Source organism: Osmerus mordax, chromosome 6 (genome assembly GCF_038355195.1).
Source record: "Osmerus mordax isolate fOsmMor3 chromosome 6, fOsmMor3.pri, whole genome shotgun sequence".
NCBI classification, from domain to species: Eukaryota; Metazoa; Chordata; class Actinopteri; order Osmeriformes; family Osmeridae; genus Osmerus; species Osmerus mordax.
In genome coordinates, this window is record NC_090055.1 from 6909277 (window position 1) to 6931211 (window position 21935).

General features: G+C 50.2%; 1 protein-coding gene across 1 annotated transcript in view; it reads right to left on the reverse strand.

Annotated features, from left to right (window-relative positions):
• The window catches only part of cdkal1 (CDK5 regulatory subunit associated protein 1-like 1), an 88277-nt gene that overhangs the window by 64624 nt on the left and 1718 nt on the right, over positions 1-21935 (reverse strand). The window contains exon 3 of the mRNA XM_067237397.1: positions 14176-14321. Coding sequence (XP_067093498.1) covers positions 14176-14321 — 146 coding nt within the window. The remainder of the gene's footprint in view (positions 1-14175; positions 14322-21935) is intronic.

Sequence of the window (21935 nt, forward strand, 5' to 3'; positions counted from 1 at the left end):
CTGTTGCAGTTGAATACAATTAGGACAAGCAAGTCCTTGTCGAGTGAGCCGAGAGCAGCGTGCATGCTGCCAGGCCAGAGAGGAGCGGCTCCGTTCACACACCTGGCTGCAGGATACCACAGCCTGCCCAGGTCTGTTGACTCAGGGAGACAGATGAGGTCTGCTAACTCTATCACACCCCTGGCAACGGACGGCACGGCCCAGAAAATAGTGCCTGGCCATCTAGTAGGCCATGATAAATCCATGGCCTAATAGATGTGACACACACACACACACACACGTGGAACAGAAACAGTATCTGCTCTACTGGCACACCCACACATGCACCTGGAGTCACACCCCCCTCCCCCCCCCCCACACACACACACACACACACACAGGTACAGTGCTGACACCTGCTATTCTGGGAACCTGTTAGGTCACACTCCGTGAATAAGACGTCACGACAACAACGACCGCACCGGGTAGCGAGTGCCCCCGAGACACACAATGGCGTGCGGAACTCGAGGACGCTCTCGGGTTACGGCCCAAACTATCCAGTGGCTCCCGCGAGACGCTTCTCCCACTGAAGCAGATGGATGTGGCTGTGGTGAAGTATCACTGTTGGGTCCTCAGCCAAGAGCGCACAGAGACGGCGGACCAAGCGCTCCTGTTTCACACACCCAATAAAACACTCTCCCACCTCCCGGCCAATCACGGCAGGAGTGAGTGGAAGCCCAAAGTGCCACTGGCCTGTGAAAAGCTGGCGCCTGGCTTTCGCACGACGGTGAGAGATCGGCCAATAGCCTGCTAGTCAGGCTTCACACGCCCAGGACTGAACTCTCCCGTTAGACCAAGAGAAAGACCGGGGTGGTGCGAGGGAGGGGGGAGGGGTTGGGCCGGATCCCGGTGAGCTCTCTCCCTCGTGAGGCTCGGGGCTCCCAACCCACCTCCTCTACGCTCGGGGTTAAGGTTGTGGGGAGGTGTAAGGTCAGAGCTAACATGGTACGTCCTCGCTACCTAGATGCCCGGGCTTCTCCCCTCAGCTACAGCAAACAGCAAAGTGGCTGTAGCCTGTGGTGGGGGTGTTGGTGGTGGTGTTGGAGGGAGGGAGGGAGCCCGGGGTCCAGTTGGCCCAGCAGATGGTCACCGAGCCTGGGCAGACGGAGTGGAGGGGTAGGCCTACTGCAGTGGAGAAGCTGGGGCATTTGGGAGGGGATTGGGAGGCTGTGTGTGTGTGTGTGTCCACGTCTCAGGTGTGTGTGAGAGAGCACGCCGAGGTGGGTTGTCTAGACGACAGGTCTCCGAGCCTGGCACTGTCGGCTCCTGTGGATGCCAGGGTGGCAGACAGGCCAGGAGACGGGCAGGCTGGCATATAGGGGCTCTGCCACCTGGAGGAAATGGACCCTCACACGCACACTGGATTTGAGGAGCACACACACACACACACTTCTGTATGTTCAGAGTGTATACATTGCGAGGCCCAGTAAAACTAGGGAATCTAGCCGTGTGTTTTTGTGTGTTAAACCTCCAATCACACAGTGTAACACCAGCCCAGTCTGCAGAGAGACAACGGAACACTGGTTCTCTGCCGAAAAACACCAGGTTAGATGAGGAGAGATACTTCAGGCAGCTGCTGATCTCTATCAGGACCTCGGAGGCTAAAAAAGACACACACAGTGTGTATTTCTGTGTGTGTGTGTGTGCATGTGTGTGTGTGCGTCAGCTGAAAAGAATGATTGCTGAGTGTTTGTGTTGGGTGGGTGGGATCAGGGTCAGGACTATCTGTTCCACTTCTGGGCCCTGGTGTCCACTCAAGCTAGGATGAACACACACACACTTCTCTCTGTGTGACTGGAGCAGGTGAGATAAGGAAGGAGCAGTCCATGGAATAGGCCCTGCTCATTGGTTTTAAGGGAAACAATCCACTTTCTTTAAGACAATATTAGCTGGGTCCATATCCTGCTCTACCTATTTTAAGGTTGACCAACTTCGTCAAATAATAAACATGCCTGTCAAGTCATTGTCTCTCTCTCTCTCTCTCTCTCTCTCTCTCTCTCTCTCTCTGCCTGTCTGTCTGTCTGTCTGTCAGCCCATTTCTCAAACTCTCCGAATATCTGCATGCCGGTCTGCCCCCCCCAACATGTCTCCAAAGGTCAGCTGTTCCCATTGGGGCTTATTAAGGCGTGGGCATCCTGGCTGAGGCCACAGACACAGCATTGTATGCTACAGACGGGCGTAGGTAATGATGCATTCCTCTCCTCTCGGGAGCGTGTGTGCGTGCGCATGCCACGTGTTCCACATGTTAATTCTGGTTCAATCATTCCGGTCCACGGATGGAGTCCTGCCGCGTCCACAGAAGGTAGAAAAGGATCTTTTCTCGAGTTTCTGGTCATCGTCACAGATCTATTTTAAGGCCAACAGACACTTTCCTTGAAGAGCATGTCCTCAGCTACCCTAACGGTTCCTCCCACACAGGTTTGGTTCCTGATGCGGATGACATCACTTCCTGTGTCATCTGTACACACAAGAAGTCACAGAGAGATACCTGCTCGTACTTTTATCTTGGAGATAACACATGAGGGTGTGCTCTGTTGCCCCCACACACACACCCCTCTACCACACACACCCCTCTACCACACACAGAGCCCCTTTATGGTTCAGTCTATTCAGTGCCGTACTAGATAACTGGATAACAGCTGTACTAGATAACAGGAGAGACAGCACCTGTCCCCTATCCTTCTACCTATATCTTTCTACCCCTCCCTCCCTTCCAGTTAGGGAAAAAGGAGAGTGAGTGAGTGAGTGAGTTGAGAGGACATAAGATTGGACCGGTATTTTGTGGTTTATGACTAGTCTGTCTGTCTGTGTGTGTGTGCGCGTGTGTGTGTGTGTGCGTGCGATCCAGGTCAGAGCTTCTGAGAGAGAGAGCAGTGTTTACCCACCTGCTCAGCAAGGCCTTTGTGACTGGAGGAGTACGGTTTCACCGCTGTTCTGACATGCTCCCTGGCGCACACGCACACACACACACACCACTAACAGCTGCTTCAAATCGGTCAGGCCGTTGAGCCAGATGTGTCTCCTGGTTCGAGCTCACGAAGCAGAACGCAAGTCCACCCGGGGTCAGAGGTCACACAGCAGAACCCCAGTCCACCCGGGGTCAGAGGTCACAGGTCAAGGAGCACCATCTAAGCCTGCTCTGTCCATGAAACTGGAGACCAGACTGTGGAATGGAATTCTCAGGTTTCTCCTTCATCGCTTCTCAGAATCGCTGTGTTCTTCCATCTATTCTAGGACTACTCCATCTGGTTATCTGTGTTGTTCTGTCTGTCCTAGGACTGCACTATCTGGTTATCTGCGTTCTTCTGTCTGTCCTAGGACTGCCCTATCTGGTTATCTGCATTCTTCTGTCTGTCCTAGGACTGCCCTATCTGGTTATCTGCATTGTTCTGTCTGTCCTAGGACTGCCCTATCTGGTTATCTGTATTGTTCTGTCTGTCCTAGGACTGCCCTATCTGGTTATCTGCATTGTTCTGTCTGTCCTAGGACTGCCCTATCTGGTTATCTGCATTGTTCTGTCTGTCCTAGGATTGCCCTATCTGGTTATCTGTATTGTTCTGTCTGTCGTAGGACTGCCCTATTTGGTTATCTGTGTTCTTCTGTCTGTCCTAGGACTGCCCTATCTGGTTATCTGTATTGTTGTGTCTGTCCTATGACTGCCCTATCTGGTTATCTGTGTTCTTCTGTCTGTCCTAGGACTGCCCTATCTGGTTATCTGTATTGTTCTGTCTGTCCTAGGACTGCCCTATCTGGTTATCTGTATTGTTCTGTCTGTTCTAGGACTGCCCTATCTGGTTATCTGTGTTCTTCTGTCTGTCCTAGAACTGCCCTATCTGGTTATCTGTATTGTTCTGTCCGTCCTATGACTGCCCTATCTGGTTATCTGTATTGTTCTGTCTGTCCTAGGACTGCCCTATCTGGTTATCTGTATTGTTCTGTCTGTCCTAGGACTGCCCTATCTGGTTATCTGTATTGTTCTGTCTGTCCTAGGACTGCCCTATCTGGTTATCTGTATTGTTCTGTCTGTCCATGGAGCACTCTGGTGTTCAGACTGAGAGCCCCAGGCTGGATCTAGCAGAAGTTCTGGGCTGCGGGTGGTGTTAGGGTTTGGTATCTCTTCTCGTGCCAGGTAATGTTGATGTTGGTGGGAAGGAGATGAGTTAGCATTCAGGGGAAATGTAAACAAGCACTGAGGGTCTGCCAGCAGTCATTACCTCCCACATTGCCATCTGATACACACACACTCACACAGGCACACACACCTTCTCGGGTAAAGAATAGCCTCAGCCAAGCCAAAAGGAAGAAAATACGTGGACATACATGTTGCTGACACCACTTTCAGAACTGGTGGGAAGCGAACTAGCAACCCTCCCTGACAATCAAGACACAAGACAGATTAGCTTGAGACGTTTTACACAGTAATGTGCTCTACCCTAAACACCTGCATGGATCTGCGCTTACACAGATTCTTAAAACACAAACTCAAGTCAAAAGTCTAATAGGAACCAGGTAAAACAGTAAATATGCAATAGACAATACATCAATACTTATTATCAACTGTATTCTAACAAACGGTATTCTAATGTGTACAGCTGCTTTACAAAGTACAATGTTCTGACTAGGTGTGTAACCCTTGGTTCATGGAGGCTCTGTGACAACAAGATACTGTGGATCGCAGATAAACCTCCTCTATGTGAGCCCACAGGGCATGTAGTTAACATTTCAGCTGTTGCTCGCTAGCCCTAGCCATTAGCCACAGCAATCAATACACCTGAAGTGAATCAGCCCTACTAATGAGTGGTTAGCACATGCTAACGCTGTGCACGCACACAGCTGAGCCAAGGCTAAAGATCTGCTCACCTCCGGTACTGATCTCTTCCCCTAAACAGCCCGACTACAGTAGTATGAGGCAGTGAGTTACCTTGTTTAACAACTGTTGTTGAGTCGTCTATTTGCATCATTTGGGCAATAATTTCAGTAACCAAAGTCATTTACAAATGTAAAATGTGAGTTTGATTGAGGAGCGACTGAGTGGCTCTCACCCTGATACAACCACTTCACCTGAGGGGGTTAAGTCAGGTGTGTGGCTTCTGCTTGCCCACAATGCCTTTGGGGCGAACACACATTATGCAGTCCTGACAACTGACAATACAAAACCTGTTCCACCTACAAACATAAGTGTAAACACACACACACACACACACACACACACACCAGCCAGGTGGGAAAAGTAAGAGAAGATAGGTGGAACTACAACTGAGGGAAGGGAGGAGAGAGGGGATATAATAAAGAGAGAGAGAGAACAAGAGAAAAACAACTAGATAGGGTTTGTGTGGGCAGGTGTTCAGGGTCAAGAAGGGCATTGTGGGTAAAGCTTTAGTGTCAGGAATCCGGGGCATGACTCAAGCTGCATTTAAATGCTGACTCAACAGAGGGAGGGAAATAAAGGGGAGGAGGGAGAAAGGGGAGAGAAGAGAGCAGGGGGAAATCCCGCCAATGAGCCAGGTCACCGCGCCAAATCTTTCTTCTACCCCCTCCTCTCCCTCTCCCGCCCCTCTCTCTTTCTCGCTCGCTCTCCCTCTCCCGCCACCCTCTCTCCTGGGTAAATAATTCCCCCAAGTCTTCACCTTCACAGGTGAAACATTAGCCTGGCCTGAGGCAGGTGTGTGTGTGTCTCTGTGTGAGATAACTGATACTGCTTCTTACCAAACCAGAAACCTGACAAGAGCGCTGTCAAGTCTGAGACCTACAATCACAAACACACCGTTTCCTGTCGAACGACTATGTGATTTACATTCAGAACCACGGACGTAACAAATGAATAACATGACAACAAAACGGACATTTTGCCCATTCTGTGCATGTACATTCGTGCTAAGCGCACCACTAACCTAACTATTATTAGGAATCTGCACACCACCTGTTATATGTGCCAGCGCCTGACAGCTGTGTGTGAGAGAGGGCTACTGCCAGAGAGAGAGACAATGCTATCCTGTAGCTTGTGACAGCAGCTGCTGCGGCAGATCGGGAGCCGGTTAGTCACGGCGTGCAGGTGAGTAACACCCAGTCCTGGGGGAGGATCCACGCCCCGGAGGGACGGCCCAGGCAAAGGGGAGGGGCTTCAACGGCGAGCCGGAGAGACGGCTGGCTTTGGGCTTATCGGGATATCGTAACCAAGGCAGCCCAGGTCGCCTCCAGCGAGCAGTGACTCAGAGAGATCAGACTCCCAGGAGTCCTGACACGGCACTGACACACACTGCACTGTGGGGTCTAGCAGGGGAGAGGTGGAGGAGGGAGAGAGAAAGAGAGAGAGAGAGAGAGAGACCAGAGAGTAATAGAGAACACGTGAAAGAGAACAGAGAAAACAAAGTAAGAAAAATGTGAAAAAATAATAATTGAGAGGATTAATATCGCAAATCTGCAATCTATTAATTTTAATGGGAAGCCCTTAATGTTTAAGACCGTTCTTGGCTTCTTACAACGATCCAACCATCTGGATAAGTGCTCACATGTACGAACATTTTTATACAAAGTCAAATGATGTGTTAATCAGTTTAGACCACCCACAAGCTGGCTGTGAGGGATCTTGCATGTGCTGCATAGAAACCAAACAGCTTGAAGACGTCTCCCTCTCTCACCAACCTTTACACTAATGTGGAGTTATTTCACTGAACATCAAGCATTTTACTTACTTACTTTTTAGAGTCCGTAAGTGATTCTCGATCTCCGTGGAGTAGTCCTCCCTGCACTGCATGGTCCTCAGACCGTCAGAAGAATTGAGGGTTGGGGTCCCAACCTTTCAGCTTCTCCACATCACTTCAACACCTCCCATCTCCCTCCTCTTCCTCTTCCAACACCGCCCTCAACATCTCAGATCTTCCTCCTCCCATCACCTTCCTCCTATTTCTCCTCCCACCACCCTCAAAATTCTTATCTCTCATTGTTCCCCTCTTCCTCTCCTAGTCTAGAGCTAGACCCTTCCTCGAGACGCTCCTCTGAAAACCGTCCCCGGCTGAAAGCTCACTCCTGCTTTGAACATTCACCCTTCCTGATTGACAATACTGTACTGTGGGTCCCTCGGTACCACTGCAGCTTAGAGAGCCTGGTACGTAGCATCTTCCTCTGAAGCGCTCGGATTCCTGCCTTAGCAACACAGCAAATCCTCCCTCAGTTTGGGGAAATCACTGAAAAGTATTGTTGGGGAACACGGGAGAACAGAGGAGAACACAGGAGAACAGAGGAGAGGAGAACACAGGAGAACAGAGGATCCCTGGCTCATTGTTCTTCTCTCTCCTTACTCCACGGCCGTTCCCGCCAGAAGCCTCCCTCTCAAAGAGTCCTGCCATAATGGGATTTGTTCAAACGTGATTGCACAAAGTGGCGCTCTAATAATGTGATTTTAATTGATTCCTTCAGAGAGAGAGAAAAAAAATCACCAAATTCGCAAAGCTAAGCAAATTATCCGTTTTGATGTAACAATACTTCTGTTAAGTGTAGAATTATGCATGGAAAGAAGAGTTAATGAATATTGAGCCGAAGAAATGAGTTATTACTTGACTGATAAACGCCGGGTGAGATGCTACTCCTCCTGATGTGGATGTCTAGAGGTTGAGGTGAAAACAGCTCCATATGAGGGACTCTCTCCTAACTGCCAGACGATTGCGGCCCACTCCAGCTGTGATAGGCCACTGTACATCGATTGCCTCGTCATCTCCGAGAGCATTCGCCGTGGGCCACTTTGTACGAGTTACATTCGGACAATAGCTGGGTGATTGTAATAGCTAAGGATCTTCTGGGTTTTACAGGGAGTCTGTAAAATACATGATTGTAATAATGATCCGCATAACCCTGTCACTCTGACAACTGTCTAACGCCTTGACAAACCACCATCAAATAGCATATGATGATGATGCTGAAAGCACCGTGTTTTGGCTTTACCACAGGAAATATCAATCGGGTCTCATTAGACCCACACATGAGAACGTCCATTGAGTTCACGGCAAAAAGATACAAGATCTTTAGCACGTTCTTTAGCAACGTGAAGCACCGTTAGCGACGCTAATGGAAACAGACGAGGATGTTAGCATCTGGGGACATGAGTTACACGGTGCACGACCGTTACAAGGCTCAAACGCATGGTCTAGAATCAAACCACCAGAGGATGTGTCGGCTTGCAGTTCCAGCAGATGACCACGCAGCTAATGTATGGTGATTCAACACACTCTGAGACACTGGGAGAGAGCGTCCCAGTGGTGAGAAACTGCGCTGTGTGGGTGAGGCCCCGACACCACAGGCTACTCACCGTTTCTATAAGCGTTATTTACATTTAGTCATTTAGCAGATGCTCTTATCCAGAGCGACTTACAGTAAGTACAGGGACATTCCCCCGAGGCAAGTAGGGTGAAGTGCCTTGCCCAACGTCATTTTGCACAGCCGGGAATCGAACTGGCAACCTTCGGATTACTAGCCCGATTCCCTAACCGCTCAGCCACCTGACTCACCTGACTATTTGTTCATGGGATTCTCCCTGCCTCGGAGAGTGGGTTAGAAGTGCAGAGCCCATTGTATGAAGTGACAGTGTTTTGTCCAGAATGCCCAGCTATCTGCAGTCAGCAGAGACCACCTGGGATCAGGATCAGAAACCAGCCCCAGACAAACACTGCAATTAGCGGGTGACTGTCAGCTGGAGCTGGACTGAAAGGGATCTTTTCCTAGGTCGCTTGGGAGGGCTAAGGGATGGTGATATACTTTTCGAAAGTTCTGTTCTGCCGAGGTGTGTGTGTCTGTGTGTGTGTTTATGTGTATGTGTATGTGTGTGAGTGTGTATGTGTGAGTGTGTGTGTATGTGTGAGTGTGTGTATGTGTGAGTGTGTGTGTATGTATGTGTGAGTGTGTGTGTATGTGTGAGTGTGTGTATGTGTGAGTGTGTGTGTATGTGTGAGTATGTGTCAGAGAGGGAGAGCTGAGTTACACCGTGTCACCTGATAAGACCAGAGGCATTTGACCTTTGATGACCCCCGGTCGTTTTGGGGCCGGTGTTGTTTGTACAGAGAGGCACGTTTACGTCCTGTGGTGTGTGTGTGTGTGCGTGTGTGTCCTGAGGGTCCTGGGTATGTCCAGGGTAGCAGCTGCTGAGGGGGACAGAGAGGGAGGGACACTGGGAAAGCTACTCTTCTCTTTTTCAGTTGCATGCAGCTCCTCCACACACACACTTTTGAACACACACAAACAGGTGATTAAATCAGTGATATAACATGCCTCAGGTGTGCTGTGTGTTCCCTTGTTTCTACCTGTTGTCAGAGCAACCAAGCGTGTGAGTGTGCGTGTGTCTGTTTATATATTGTTGTGTGAAACACAACTGACGAGTAATTGTCTCAGGTCAAAGCAGATTCTGACAAACACCGGGATCAGAGCTTGTATTGTTGTGCGTCTCTGCTGGCTCCAGACCAGACGAGACGATCAGACATGGAGGAAGCGGCCTCTGTGTACTGGTGGGCCCTGCTAGGTTTGCATGTGAAGACTTAAACAAACAACCACGGCGACAGGAGAAAGAGTGACTCACAGACACACTCAGCACGCACAACTGGATCCAAAACAAGCTGGGAGAAGCAGGAAAGTCAAGCGTTTTACGAGTCACGTGAACACATGCGCACGCACACACAGAGAAACTCACATTCAGAGGAGAGTCTGCAGGCCCCGGCTCCAGTTCCAGCCCCAGTTCCACCCCCAGCCTCAGTCCCAGTCCCAGTCCCAGTCCCAGCCTCATCCCCAGCCTCATCCCCAGCCCTAACATGGCACATTTCCATAAAGCATGAGGATCCCAGAGAGGCAGCTGCTGAGAGACCGGCTCTACTCTCTGACCCTTTGTCAATATGTACACACACACACACACAGTCACACACACACACACACACACACACACCGTTGCAGCCGTTGCTCCTGTTTTGGATGTTAACCCTAGTAAGGAAGGAGATTAAACACACAGAAACAGCACTCTCTTGAACCATCCAATCACAGTCCAGAACAGCAATGAGTCACTGGCTGAGTTATTATGCAAATACTTCTCGTCTCTGTCTTTCTCTACTTGTTCTTTCTCTCTCCTTTCACCCTCCCCCTCAACGTCCACTATGACCTTGGCATGTGTGTAACTGAGCACTTGGAAAACAACCTGCTGACAGAGGTTCAGCTCAGGGTCTTGGAGCAGGGTTTAAAGGCCTGCAGGTCCACTGTTGTTCTGGGGCCTGTCCTGACCTGTTCTGGGGCAGTGGACCAGGCAGAGGCTCCACTCCCCCTCCCCCATCTGAGACTCATCGTGTCTGGCCGAGTCACTGACACAGATCACCCCTCGCTCCCTCCCCCTCCCAGGAAAATGTCTCTCCCTAGCTAAATGCGTGAGGGAGATGTGATATATGAGGCGGTGTTGGAAAGGAAACCCAGCTCCTCACCTTGTGCCAGACAGTGAGATATCCAGTACAGAGAGAGAGAGAGAGAGAGACATAGGGAGAGAGAGAGATACAGAGAGATACAGAAAGAGATAGATGCAGAAAGAGATAGAGATACAGAAAGAGATAGACAGATAGAGAGATAAACTATATACTATATAAATTGTTTCTAAAAAAGAAAGAACAAAAGGTATAGCAACATATAGACAGACAGCTTGTGTACTTGTGTGTGCATGCGTGTGTGTGTGTGTGTGTGCGTGCGTGTTTATAGATCTGAGGTCGTCTGGGTTTCACACAAGAGACAGCGGTCCTGGCATGTTATGTTCTGGAGGCCAGGTCTGTAACACAAGCCAGTAATTGATTCATTATATATATATACACACACACACACATAGACACACACACAGGGAGAGTAGCCTGTTTATGAAAACACAGTCTGACACAACACCGTGGTTGGTGGTGTGTCATGTTCCTCGTCCCATAATAATTTACATCCACAGCTGCCTGTCGCCAAGGGAGAAACCATTTGCGTTTCAGTTGGACAGTCTCCCCTGTCTGTTTGACTTTCATCAAGAGTTTAAAGCAACAAGTACCATGCATCGTGTCTGCTAAGAAAACATAAGGGCTCATGTTCCAGACCAGAGATAAAGACTGTGTGAGTGAGTGAGTGAGTGAGTGAGAGAGAGACAGAGAGAGAGAGAGAGCGAGAGAGAGAGAGAGAGTGCCTCTTAAAACAACAGAGATTCTGACACACAGATAATGATCAGCACTCCAGTGTCTCAGACTGGAGACACACGACACACCAACCCAGAATCCTCTCTGTAGAGAACACATACCGTCCCAGAATGCTCTCTGGGAACTCAAGTTAATGGCCCCACTGTCTTTACACACCAGAGGAATGTGAAATCACTGTGATCTAAAAACAACACTTACCCAGGAGAGAAACAGAGAGAGAGAGAGAGAGAGAGAGAGAGAGAGAGAGAGAGAGAGAGAGAGAGAGAGAGAGAGGTAGATAGATAGATAAATAAAGAGAGGTAGATAGAGGTAGATAGATAGAGGTAGAGAGAGAGAGAGAGAGAGAGAGAGAGAGAGAGAGAGAGAGAGAGAGAGAGAGAGAGAGAGGTAGAGATATGAAGGATACCAAGTGAGGAGAGAGGGCTTTTAGAAAGACCCATCAGCAAGAACAAAAAGTGAAAAGTGGATGTGTTTATAGGTCACCTTACCACACACACACAAACACACACTCCACAGATCCAGATTTAGCAGTGTCTGTGTTCTATGTTGTTAACCAGGCCGCCACACCACAAGCTAAAGCCCACAGCAGAAAGAACACACTGGGCAACCTCGGTCTGTTAATAACACATATATAATAAACCATGTTGACTTGACCAGACAGCCTAATCCTACTCTAGGATTACACTGACTGGAACCACTGTTACTTCCAGTAATGTTAGATAAACACACACACTCACACACAAACACACACACAAACAGACAAACTCACTGCCTCTGACTGGAGATTGACTTCAGTAATCTCTGATTTATTTCCGCAAATAGGAGTGAATTAGAGATTAGCTTTCAAGGGATGGGTAAAGCGAGCGGACTTACAGACAGCAACAGGGAGAGCCCTCAATCAGCATATGAGGTCCATGTCTGGGAGAGGGGGGATTAGAGGACTTCATAGAGACGGCTACTGAACATTCCCCTAAGCATCCAATAACCCATCCAAGCCTGAATGGACCATCACACTATGGATATGTGGAACACTTTTCTGACTGTCAATCACACACACGCGCACATTCAGCAGACGGCCCACCCAGGCCTCTCTAGATAGTCGCCGCTGGTAACAGGAGCTCATGCTCATATCAAAACAGCAGGCGTGAGGAGACACAAAACACACTGTTGTAGGATAAACACCCACCCACCCACACTCTTGACTGGGGCTGACAGCATGTGGAGACGGGGTGACAAGAGACCGCCAGGGTGACAACAAGACGACCACTCCCCCCCCCCCCCCCCCACGCATATGTACAAGGTTGGACAGTCTAACCAGGTTTAGTGTCTGTGATATATCCTCACCCCCCTCCTAGACTCTCACACTTGATGTCTCTCCCTCTGCACAGCCCCCCCCCCCAACACCCCCAACACCTCATTCCAGATCCCCAGTTCACCCTACTCTCTCCCTTTCTCTCTCCCACTCGCTTTCTCAGGTTATCGCCGATCAGGCTGTTGTTTCGAGAGCGCTGGCCAACATTCAGCTCTGGGTGGAGACGCGGGGAGTGTAACTTTGTGTGAAACAATGCGTGTGTGCGCGTGTGTCTCAGAGAGAACATAATAACTCCAGTTCATGCTAGTTGAGCCCTAGTCTGGCCGCTCGCCCAGCCCTGCGTTTCTGAAGGCTGCTGCCACGCGCCCACACAGCCTGATAGAACTACTCGAACATAAACGGTGTGCGTGTGCGCGTGCCATGTCAACAATAATTGTTAGCAGGGCCCAGTCTGAACTCAGACCCTCGGGTCAAAGTTTTCCATTGTCAGCTTCCTCCCCAGACATGGCCTGCTTAATCTCCATATCCTCACAATAACACATTAGGAGAGGGGGAGGGAGGGAGAGATGGGGGAGGGAGGGAGCAAGGGAGAGATAAACAAAAGGGAGGGAGATGGGGATAGGAGAGGGGGAGGGAGGGAGAGATGGGGGACGGAGGGAGGGACGGAGGGAGGGAAGGAAAGATATACCCCGACAGCTGTAGCCCCGGGGCTGTTTATGGATGTCTATGGGGTAAGTACAGTTGAGCTGAGCCCAGAGGCATGGGGTACTGGGTAGCTCAGTGGAATGTCTGGGTCCTCCTCCAGCACAGGTCTCCAGAGGACCAGGCGGCTCGCCTAGTTGTCCAGCCCACAGAGAGACGCTGCCTGGGTCTGTTCCCACGAGGCTCATGGGAGCATGGATCTCCGCTATGCCTGACCATCTCCTCTGTGTGTGTGTGTGAGAGAGAGACCGTTCCAGGTGTCAAGCCCTGGTTTCCAAACAGGAAGCCTGTGGAGGGCTATTGAGCGTGGCCGCTGTGGACCACGCCTCCCCAGTACTGTCGTCAGACGGGGACAGAGACGTCAGGAGATGAGGTGGAGGGAAAGCCCCGCCGCACCCGGAGCAGAAAACAAACACACGCCATGGAAAACACAGAAACACACTTCCTATTGCCTGCATAGCTGTTTAAAAGAGGGCTAGGAGCAGAGGGGCTCGCAGCTCTGGAGGGGAGGAGGAGGGAGGGAGGGATGGGGGGGGGGAGGGGAGTAGGAGGAGGGAGGGATGGAGGAGGAGGGGAGGATGAAGAGGGAGGGAGGGAGAGGAGGAGGGAGGGGAAGAGGGGAGGAGGGGAGGAGGAGGGAGGGAGGAAGGGAGGGATGGGGGGGGAGGGGAGTAGGAGGAGGGAGGGATGGAGGAGGAGGGGAGGATGAGGAGGGAGGGAGGGAGGGAGGGAGGGAGAGGAGGAGGGAGGGGAAGAGGGGAGGAGGGAGGGGAGGGGGAGGGGGAGGAGGAGGGAGAGGAGGAGGAGGGAGGGGAGGAAGAGGAGGGAGGGAGGGGGGGGAGGGGAGGGGGAGGAGGGAGGGGGAGGAGGGAGGGCAGGAGCACAAAAATGCCTGCTCGGACCACTCCAAACTATGACCCTAACCTTCGAAACCGCCCGTCTCACCTGTCTTTGAGGAAGTCGACGACGCGTCTGAAGTCGTCGGCGCAGTACTCCCTCTTCATGTCCATGAGCACGCTGTCGGAGGCCGACTGGACGGGGACGTGTAGGAAGGCGTACACCCGGGGGTGGTTCATGATCCGGGCCATCTCCTGGGGGAGGAGGGAGGGAGAGGGGGGCGTTACACACACTCCCCATCATCAATCATCATTCCTCCCACTGTCCTGTACTCGGCGCAGCACAGATAAGCACCTGTGTGTAGCGTCAGCCTTTTTCTCTCTCCGCCACCTGTGAAATCTCCACTCCGGCACACACGTCCCGCACACACACCCTGACGGGGCGTCAATTGAATAAGTAGACACCCCACCATCCCTCCCCGCCCCCCTCGGTGTTCTCTGTGAAATGTCCCTTTTAATAAATTGCTAAGTGTGTAATGTCATTTTCGCTTTGCACAATTGTAGTCTCGCCCCGCAGCGCAGCGCGCCTTGCCGTAATGGAACGCGGAGCGAGCACGGGCAGAAACGTCCGAGGCGGTTATGTCAACGCAGGCGCAGCTGAAGACCTGCAGCACGCGCTCCCAGGAGACGACACTCACAGACAGGAAGAGTTAAGACTCAGCAGTTTTCCCACTCCGCAGAGGTTATGGAAATCCTCAGTTGTTTAAAACTTATCCGGGGCAAGTGGAGTCTCCTTCAACGAGACGAGGTCCTTCAGCCCTCTCACAGAGGCCTTGGAGCTCCAGCGCAAACCTAGACTCCACCCCCTCCCTCCCCTCTGACGGGCTTCTGAGAGCCAGGGCTGATCTCCTTCCCGTCTGAAGGTCAGAGGACTCTCTCCGACACGGCCGGTGTGAGTTAAGATGACAGCCTACACGTGACCCTGTCCCCTCCTCCTCCTCCACCCTCCCTCCCTTTCTGCCATAAAGCAGACACACACCCACGTACATCCCCCTGGCATACGAGCACACACACACACACGGCAATGGACATGCCCCCCCCTCCCCTCCCAGGACAGTCGACGTTGGATGTATGGCGCACCAGTGGGGCCTTGCTTCTGAAGAGATAAATGAAGCAGTGAAACCCCCCCCCCCCCCCCCCCCCCCCATATGAGACTGTTCTACACACGGGTCACCTGGCAGCGCCACGCTAAACAATAGAGGAGCCAACGCACAATGGGGCCAATGACAGATGGGGGTCAAAGGGCAAATGTAGCTGAGCAACCAATTAAAAAGCACTCTGACGACAGAACCCCTCGACCAGTGTGACACCGGCCCGGCTCATAAACGACTCGGCACTAAAGAAAGAGACGTTAAGAGAGAGCGAGCGGCAGAGCGAGAGAGAGAGTGGGTGAGAGAGAGAGAAAAAAAAGAGAGGGATGGAAAAAGAAAAAGAGGAAAAAAATCTAATAAAACACCAGCAAAAACAGACAAATAAAGAAAGATACAACAGGGGGGGGGGGGTGTGGGGGGAGAACAATAGCTCTCCTGGACAGATGTTGTGAAGCGCACAGCTGCTGGTGTAGGTACTGGCACATCTGGAGCTATTCTCTGCTATTCCCAGACTAATCTGAGGCTAACAACACTATCGCTGGCCAGGGAGAGGGCCCACGTCCTGCTTCCACCTGGAGTCCAGGGAGAGGGCCCACGTCCTGCTTCCACCTGGAGTCCAGGGAGAGGGCCCACGTCCTGCTTCCACCTGGAGTCCAGGGAGAGGGCCCACGTCCTGCTTCCACCTGGAGTCCAGGGAGAGGGCCCACGTCCTGCTTCCACCTGGAGTCCAGGGAGAGGGCCCACGTCCTGCTTCCACCTGGAGTCCAGGGAGAGGGCCCACGTCCTGCTTCCACCTGGAGTCCAGGGAGAGGGCCCACGTCCTGCTTCCACCTGGAGTCCAGGGAGAGGGCCCACGTCCTGCTTCCACCTGGAGTCCAGGGAGAGGGCCCACGTCCTGCTTCCACCTGGAGTCCAGGGGAAGAGCCGTCTTCGAGGAGAACTTCTCAGAGGCCAATGCAGACCTCTGATGCTCACAAACACAACGGTCCACATGTGCCTGGAAAATGTGTGTGTGTGTGTGTAAAGGGTGTTTTGTGAATATGGTAAAAGGGTGTGGATAGTTGTTTTACCCAGTTGATTCAAAAGCATTTTGTGACAGGGCACCTCCGAGTTAATGTTTCTCTCAGGAATCTCACCACGAACGAAAAGCACCTCATGAGGTGATATTGATTACCTCTCTGATAAACTCTGCTTGTTTAGCGTGTTTAACCAGAACCTCTTAATTCTTCTTGCTCTTTGTATCCGCTGTAAATGAACGATTGTGCTTCTGACTGAATGCAAGGTTGCTGTAATAGTCAGGGGGTTTTTTGAACAGAGAAGATTTTGTTAAGCTATGAAAGCATTCTGGGGCAAAGCTGAGGTCACACTTCTCAGAAAAATCTTGATTTATTCTCCCTTCAAAGAGGCTGTATAGAGTACTGGTCGCACGTTTAGCTGCAGGGTAGTCGAGACGAGCAAAATGTTTCCTTTATAACAAACAACTTAAGGTTGAAGCCGGGTTCCTAGCTTTAGTTTGAAAGGAAAGTCTGGCAGTGGATTCCTTTCATATCCCCCAAGGTTAAAGGGAATACTTCGAACAGGCAGCAGCAGATGGCTTGTACAAGCACTGTACCCCGCAATCACAGTCATATAATCATTACCCGAGCACTAATCACTATTAAGGAGAGAGGAAATGGTTTCGGTGAAGAATTTGTTGATTGCGGTCCATCTCCACAATTAAAATCCATTGTGTGGCTCCCTCTCTTAGTCGTTCTCCCTCTCCATGTCCTCCTCCTTCACTGCCCTTGTTCTCCTAGCTCTCCCCCCATCCCCGCTAGTCTACCTCTCTTGTGCAGCCCAGCATGGGGTTAGCCATTAGATGATCAAAATTAAAAGAATTAATTAGATCGAAGAATATGTGCTGATTGGTGCGCATAAATCCTGCCTCAGCACTGGGACCTGTAAAGGATCTGGATGAATGGGAGGGGGGGGGGGGGGGTATGCTAAGTGGGAGAGGTGAGAGACATGCTGGAGATAATGTTCTGGTCTCCCACTGTTAGGTGAGTCGTTAGATAACTACAGCTGGTCTGCAAGGACGAAGCTTTAGACAGAGGATACCTACCTCTGCCAGCTCTAGACTGATTCTTTCACCGACTGAAGTCCATTGCCCAGCGCTTAGGTTAGACTCTGATCTATCGTTCACCCATCGTTTCCTTACAATACAGAACTTTTCATCTTGACGTCTTCTGTTTACAAAATAAGGAGAGTAGTTGAGATGCTGAGTTGCTAATTAAACATTTCTTTAATCGACTCTGTATTCTCTGACCACCCCCGCCCTGACCCTCCCTGATCCCCGCCCCTCTGCAGGATTTGAATATGCATCTTATTTACCAGTAAAGGCCTCGTTTGCTCCAGTATGATAATGTGTGCCCTGAACTCATTACATACACACAATGAGGACTCTCCGCTGATTTTAATCAGTGTGTGTGTGTGTGTGTGTGTGCTCCTACGCATGCCTCGCAGATGGCACTGCGTCTTTTGAGTGACAAAGATTGTGTGGTGGGCACAGGGGATTCAGCATGCTGGGGTGTGAGGTTCCCTCCATTACAGGGCAGACAGGGGTGGGGGCGGGGCCTGCTCTGGGTCATTCATCACGGGAGGGCGACAGGGTGTGTCACGCGTGTGTCATGCCTCCTAATGACTCCTCATCAGTGGGCGCAGTACGGCGGAAACACGTCAAGCCTCCTTGAAACACCTTCCACATTTAGCGTCCTCCTGGCACCCTTTCCTCAACTCCCGTCTTTTTCGCTGGACTTTTTCTGGACTAAAAGGCACGATTCCAAAAGCCTCAGATGAGAAGGAGAAATGCATCTATGATAAAAAGCATGCAAGAAGCAAAAGTAAAAATAGATCACTGTATAGAAACCATCGAGTGAAAGCTTTCAATCCTATCAGTTGGTTATTTACTAAATGACACCTTCCTGTTGACTGCCCGAGAGGTTTAATCAAAAAGTGGCATTTCTCAAATGAACGAAATCCCATCAAAGCTCACAAGCGTGCCAAACAGTCTCTTGAGTAAATCATTCCCTTTAATAGCCAGGGTCCACCGATAACAGGGGGAGGAGACCACACAGCGGAAAGAAGCCAGGCTACAATATAGAGACTTGAGACATGAAAGCCAGACCTAATAGAATTGCAGACCTGACAATGTAAGAGAGCCCTCTCGCTCAACCAAACGGGTTACCTGGGTCTGGCTGAGAGATGCAGCTCGAGTAATGATTCACTATGACATTATAATACCCTCAATACTTAACGCCTCACAGCCTCGCTCAGGCTTTCATCTCTCCCTGATCAACGGAGAAGCTGGGACTCGTGCGGTGTTGGGATGCGATCTGATTGGAGAATTAGATGAAGAAGATATGAATTCCAATAATACAGATAAAAAGCGGGACATTCCAGTCACGTACTCTTTAGAAAAGGCCGCTTTCTGGCTTTAAGAGAATCAGTTGAGGAACATAAAAAAAAACATTATAATATTGGAAAATACGTGCTAATTAAACAATCCTCACCATGTATTGAGTGTGGAACACACCGTACATTATCTAATGAGTTTCCCTGCCTGCTTCCCCAAAGGACCGGTGAATCGGTGTTTTCTTGTATAATTGCTGTTTTCTTTGGAGCCAGAGTCTGTGTGCTGGCCGCCCGTCCCTGAATAACACACCATCTGCCGGAGGGAGGGAGGAGAGGGGGCACTCGCGTGAGGTTTGAATGGAAAAGCCAGCTCCCAGCCAAGCCATTTCAAACAGGCTACTGCGACAGGGAAACTCAGGGCAGAGCGATATCAGCCAATCTGTCTGGGGCTCACATACATGGGCAGGCTGGGACTGGTGTAATGTGTTGAGTAGCACTGAGGGTACAGCTGATGTAATCCACACCTAAATAATGCTTTGGCGCCTCACACTGAGCAGTGTACCAGTATGAAGTTGAGAAGGCTTGAATTTTAAGAGAGCTCCTGTATGAAGTGCAATACAGGCAAAAAACAAGTGAGCATAATTGCTTCGTCTATCTACTACTGTGTCTAATCAGCCACACTGTACAGCCATCCACGTAAATGAGGCTGTAATACACTGTAACCAACTTTGCTCCAACATCTCTGATGTGAAGACAGAAAGGATGTGAGTTTGTGTGGGTGTGTGAGTGTGTGTCACGTGTGTCTGAGTGTGTGCGTGTGTGCCATGGCCTGGGGTATCACTAGATTAGCAGGTGTCTCCAGGGCTGGTATCTCCAGTTTTACAATACAAAGCTGCACCGACTTTACCTACTGGAGATAATTAATCATTTAAAATGTCATTCTGTGTCTGAGTAAATTCATGTCCTGGAGGGGTGTCGGGTCTGGCTACACTCACTAAAACACACACACACATGCAGGTTCATAATCATTGATCGGTCCAGTTCAATTTCCCAGAATCATTGACGACGCCAAGTGCTAAAATTAGCCACTCTCCATCTCCACGTCGATGGCATTCTGTTCAGACAGGATGAAGAGAGGATCGATATAAATGGATGTGGAAGGCTTTAGGTGGATTCGACTTCAGACACGCACATGGTGTCTGTCCCCACTGAAACGTAAATGTCTGTCAGATGACATCACTTCCACACGAGAGTGATAAGACCACTAAGACAACTCCAGTGACCTGGAGAGGAGACTACGGGCCGCAGACTGCAGGGAGACAGAGCCCGGGCATCTGGCCTGGGTGGAGTCATCCATGTAAGTTTGCAATAACTGCTGAACCATAGGGTGCACTTGGTTTGTTTTCTCAACACGTCACAGAGTGGTGGGGGCTGCACTTTGGAGACAATTCAATGGCTTTATGCAGCGCAGAAACAGCCCCGTCCGCAGCAGTGGAGAGGGGTTTTCAGCCTGGCTTGACAGGGCCGCTGCCACGCTGGTCAGGCCTGCCTCCTGGTGCGGCCATAAGTGAGGCAGCACTCAGCACCGAACCGTCCAAGAGGCACCGCCACTTTCCTTCAGGCGGACATCCCTGTCAATCAAGACCAGCTCCCTCGGATACCCACACCCTTCACTCCTGCAGTACGAGTTCTGCGGACGGTTTCCAACCAAGAATGTTAAGGTATGCAGGATCATGTCATGAACGGAGAGGGAACCCGCCGCAAAACGTGGCTTCAACAGTTTTTAAGTCTCGTTGGTTTCTATTTTGCTCAGTTGCACGGTTATAATCCGATGGTGGCTCGACAAAGACGACCACTAACCCATCCCTTCAACCTCGCTTCGCGGTCATAATTCACCCAAAACACATCAATATGGATCTCTGTCTCCGTGTAGGGTCCCCCTCTACCATGCTACATTAGGCCCCTAATGCACTAAGGGTCCCAGGAGAATCATTACTATGAAAATTGCTTGTGGTCTGGTAGGAAATTAGCAGCCACAGCTCCAAATACAAAATGACACTGCTCTGCTCCACTTTCCCCACCATCTTAGTACAGTAGATCAGGCTGTGTGTGTGCGAATGGGTTTGTGTGTGCAAGTGTTGATAACCACTGGTTAACACGCATCCAAAGAGGCAGATCCCACCGGCTCAGCCCTTAAGAACCCTTGAGGGAGTCCCGTCCAATCTCTGGAGTCAGAGAAGAAGAGGAGGCCAGAAGAAGGAGCGCTGGAGAACATGGCAATGTCTCGATGCGTGTGTCTGTGGCTGTGTCTGTGGCTCTCAGTGTGCCAACACTGACATGTACAGGACGTGATGTCGTTTGGATACATCTGAAAGCCCATGTCTTCAGCCTTGCCATAACCAACTGGTGGTTTACGGTTTACACACAGGGAAAACATTTAAAAAGCACCCGTTTAAAATTAACATTCAATACCAACTGTTTTGGTTCTATTTTTCAAAAGCAGCAATTTCCCAAAGGTTATCACAGTTTGCAACACTTGCTTTAAGGTTATGTGTTGGAGGCCTTGCACTGAAGTACTGACATTGTGTTGTATTATGTATGTGTGAGTGTGTGTGTGTGTGTGCTTGTGTATATATACACACACTATGGTATTTGGTAAGACATTGTTAATAAATGAATTGTTTCCTGGCGTTGTAAAAAATAAAAAATAATATATATATATATATATATAAAATCTAATATGTCATATATAATATATTCAGTATTTATGCGCCCAATGTTAAAGTGCAATTTTGTTAAACGCCAGGAAAAGATTCATTCATTAACAATGTATTACCAAATACCACAGTTTTATTAACACCAATAAATAATACATTGGATAGGCAAACTATGCCTAAGAAAGTGTGAACTATCCTCGTGTTCAGCTACCCTGCTGATTCAGTTTCTTTAACTTGGCTGCCCAGGTGAGCCTGGGGTCCTACTGCATGTGCCTGATTAGGAACGAGAGGCTACCGATACCAGCGTTCAGATGAGATCTCAGCCGTGCCCATTGTTTAATTGATTTGATCCTGAGGACTTTAATAAGCCGCTGAGTCCATTTAGTTACGCCTGTTGATTTTCTAGTCAGGTACTGTAGTGAAGGCCCCTCCTCCTCCTCCTCCTCCTCCTCCTCACTCTTATACCCTAATAATCAACCCTGAATGCCTAGCAGCTGCTGGGTAATGTGGCTCCTGTGCTAAGGCTGCATAACGGGGCTAACTCCTGCTAAACACCTGCTTGAAAGGGCACTCGGTGCGCCACTGAATGACACAGCTTCCGCAGGTACAAA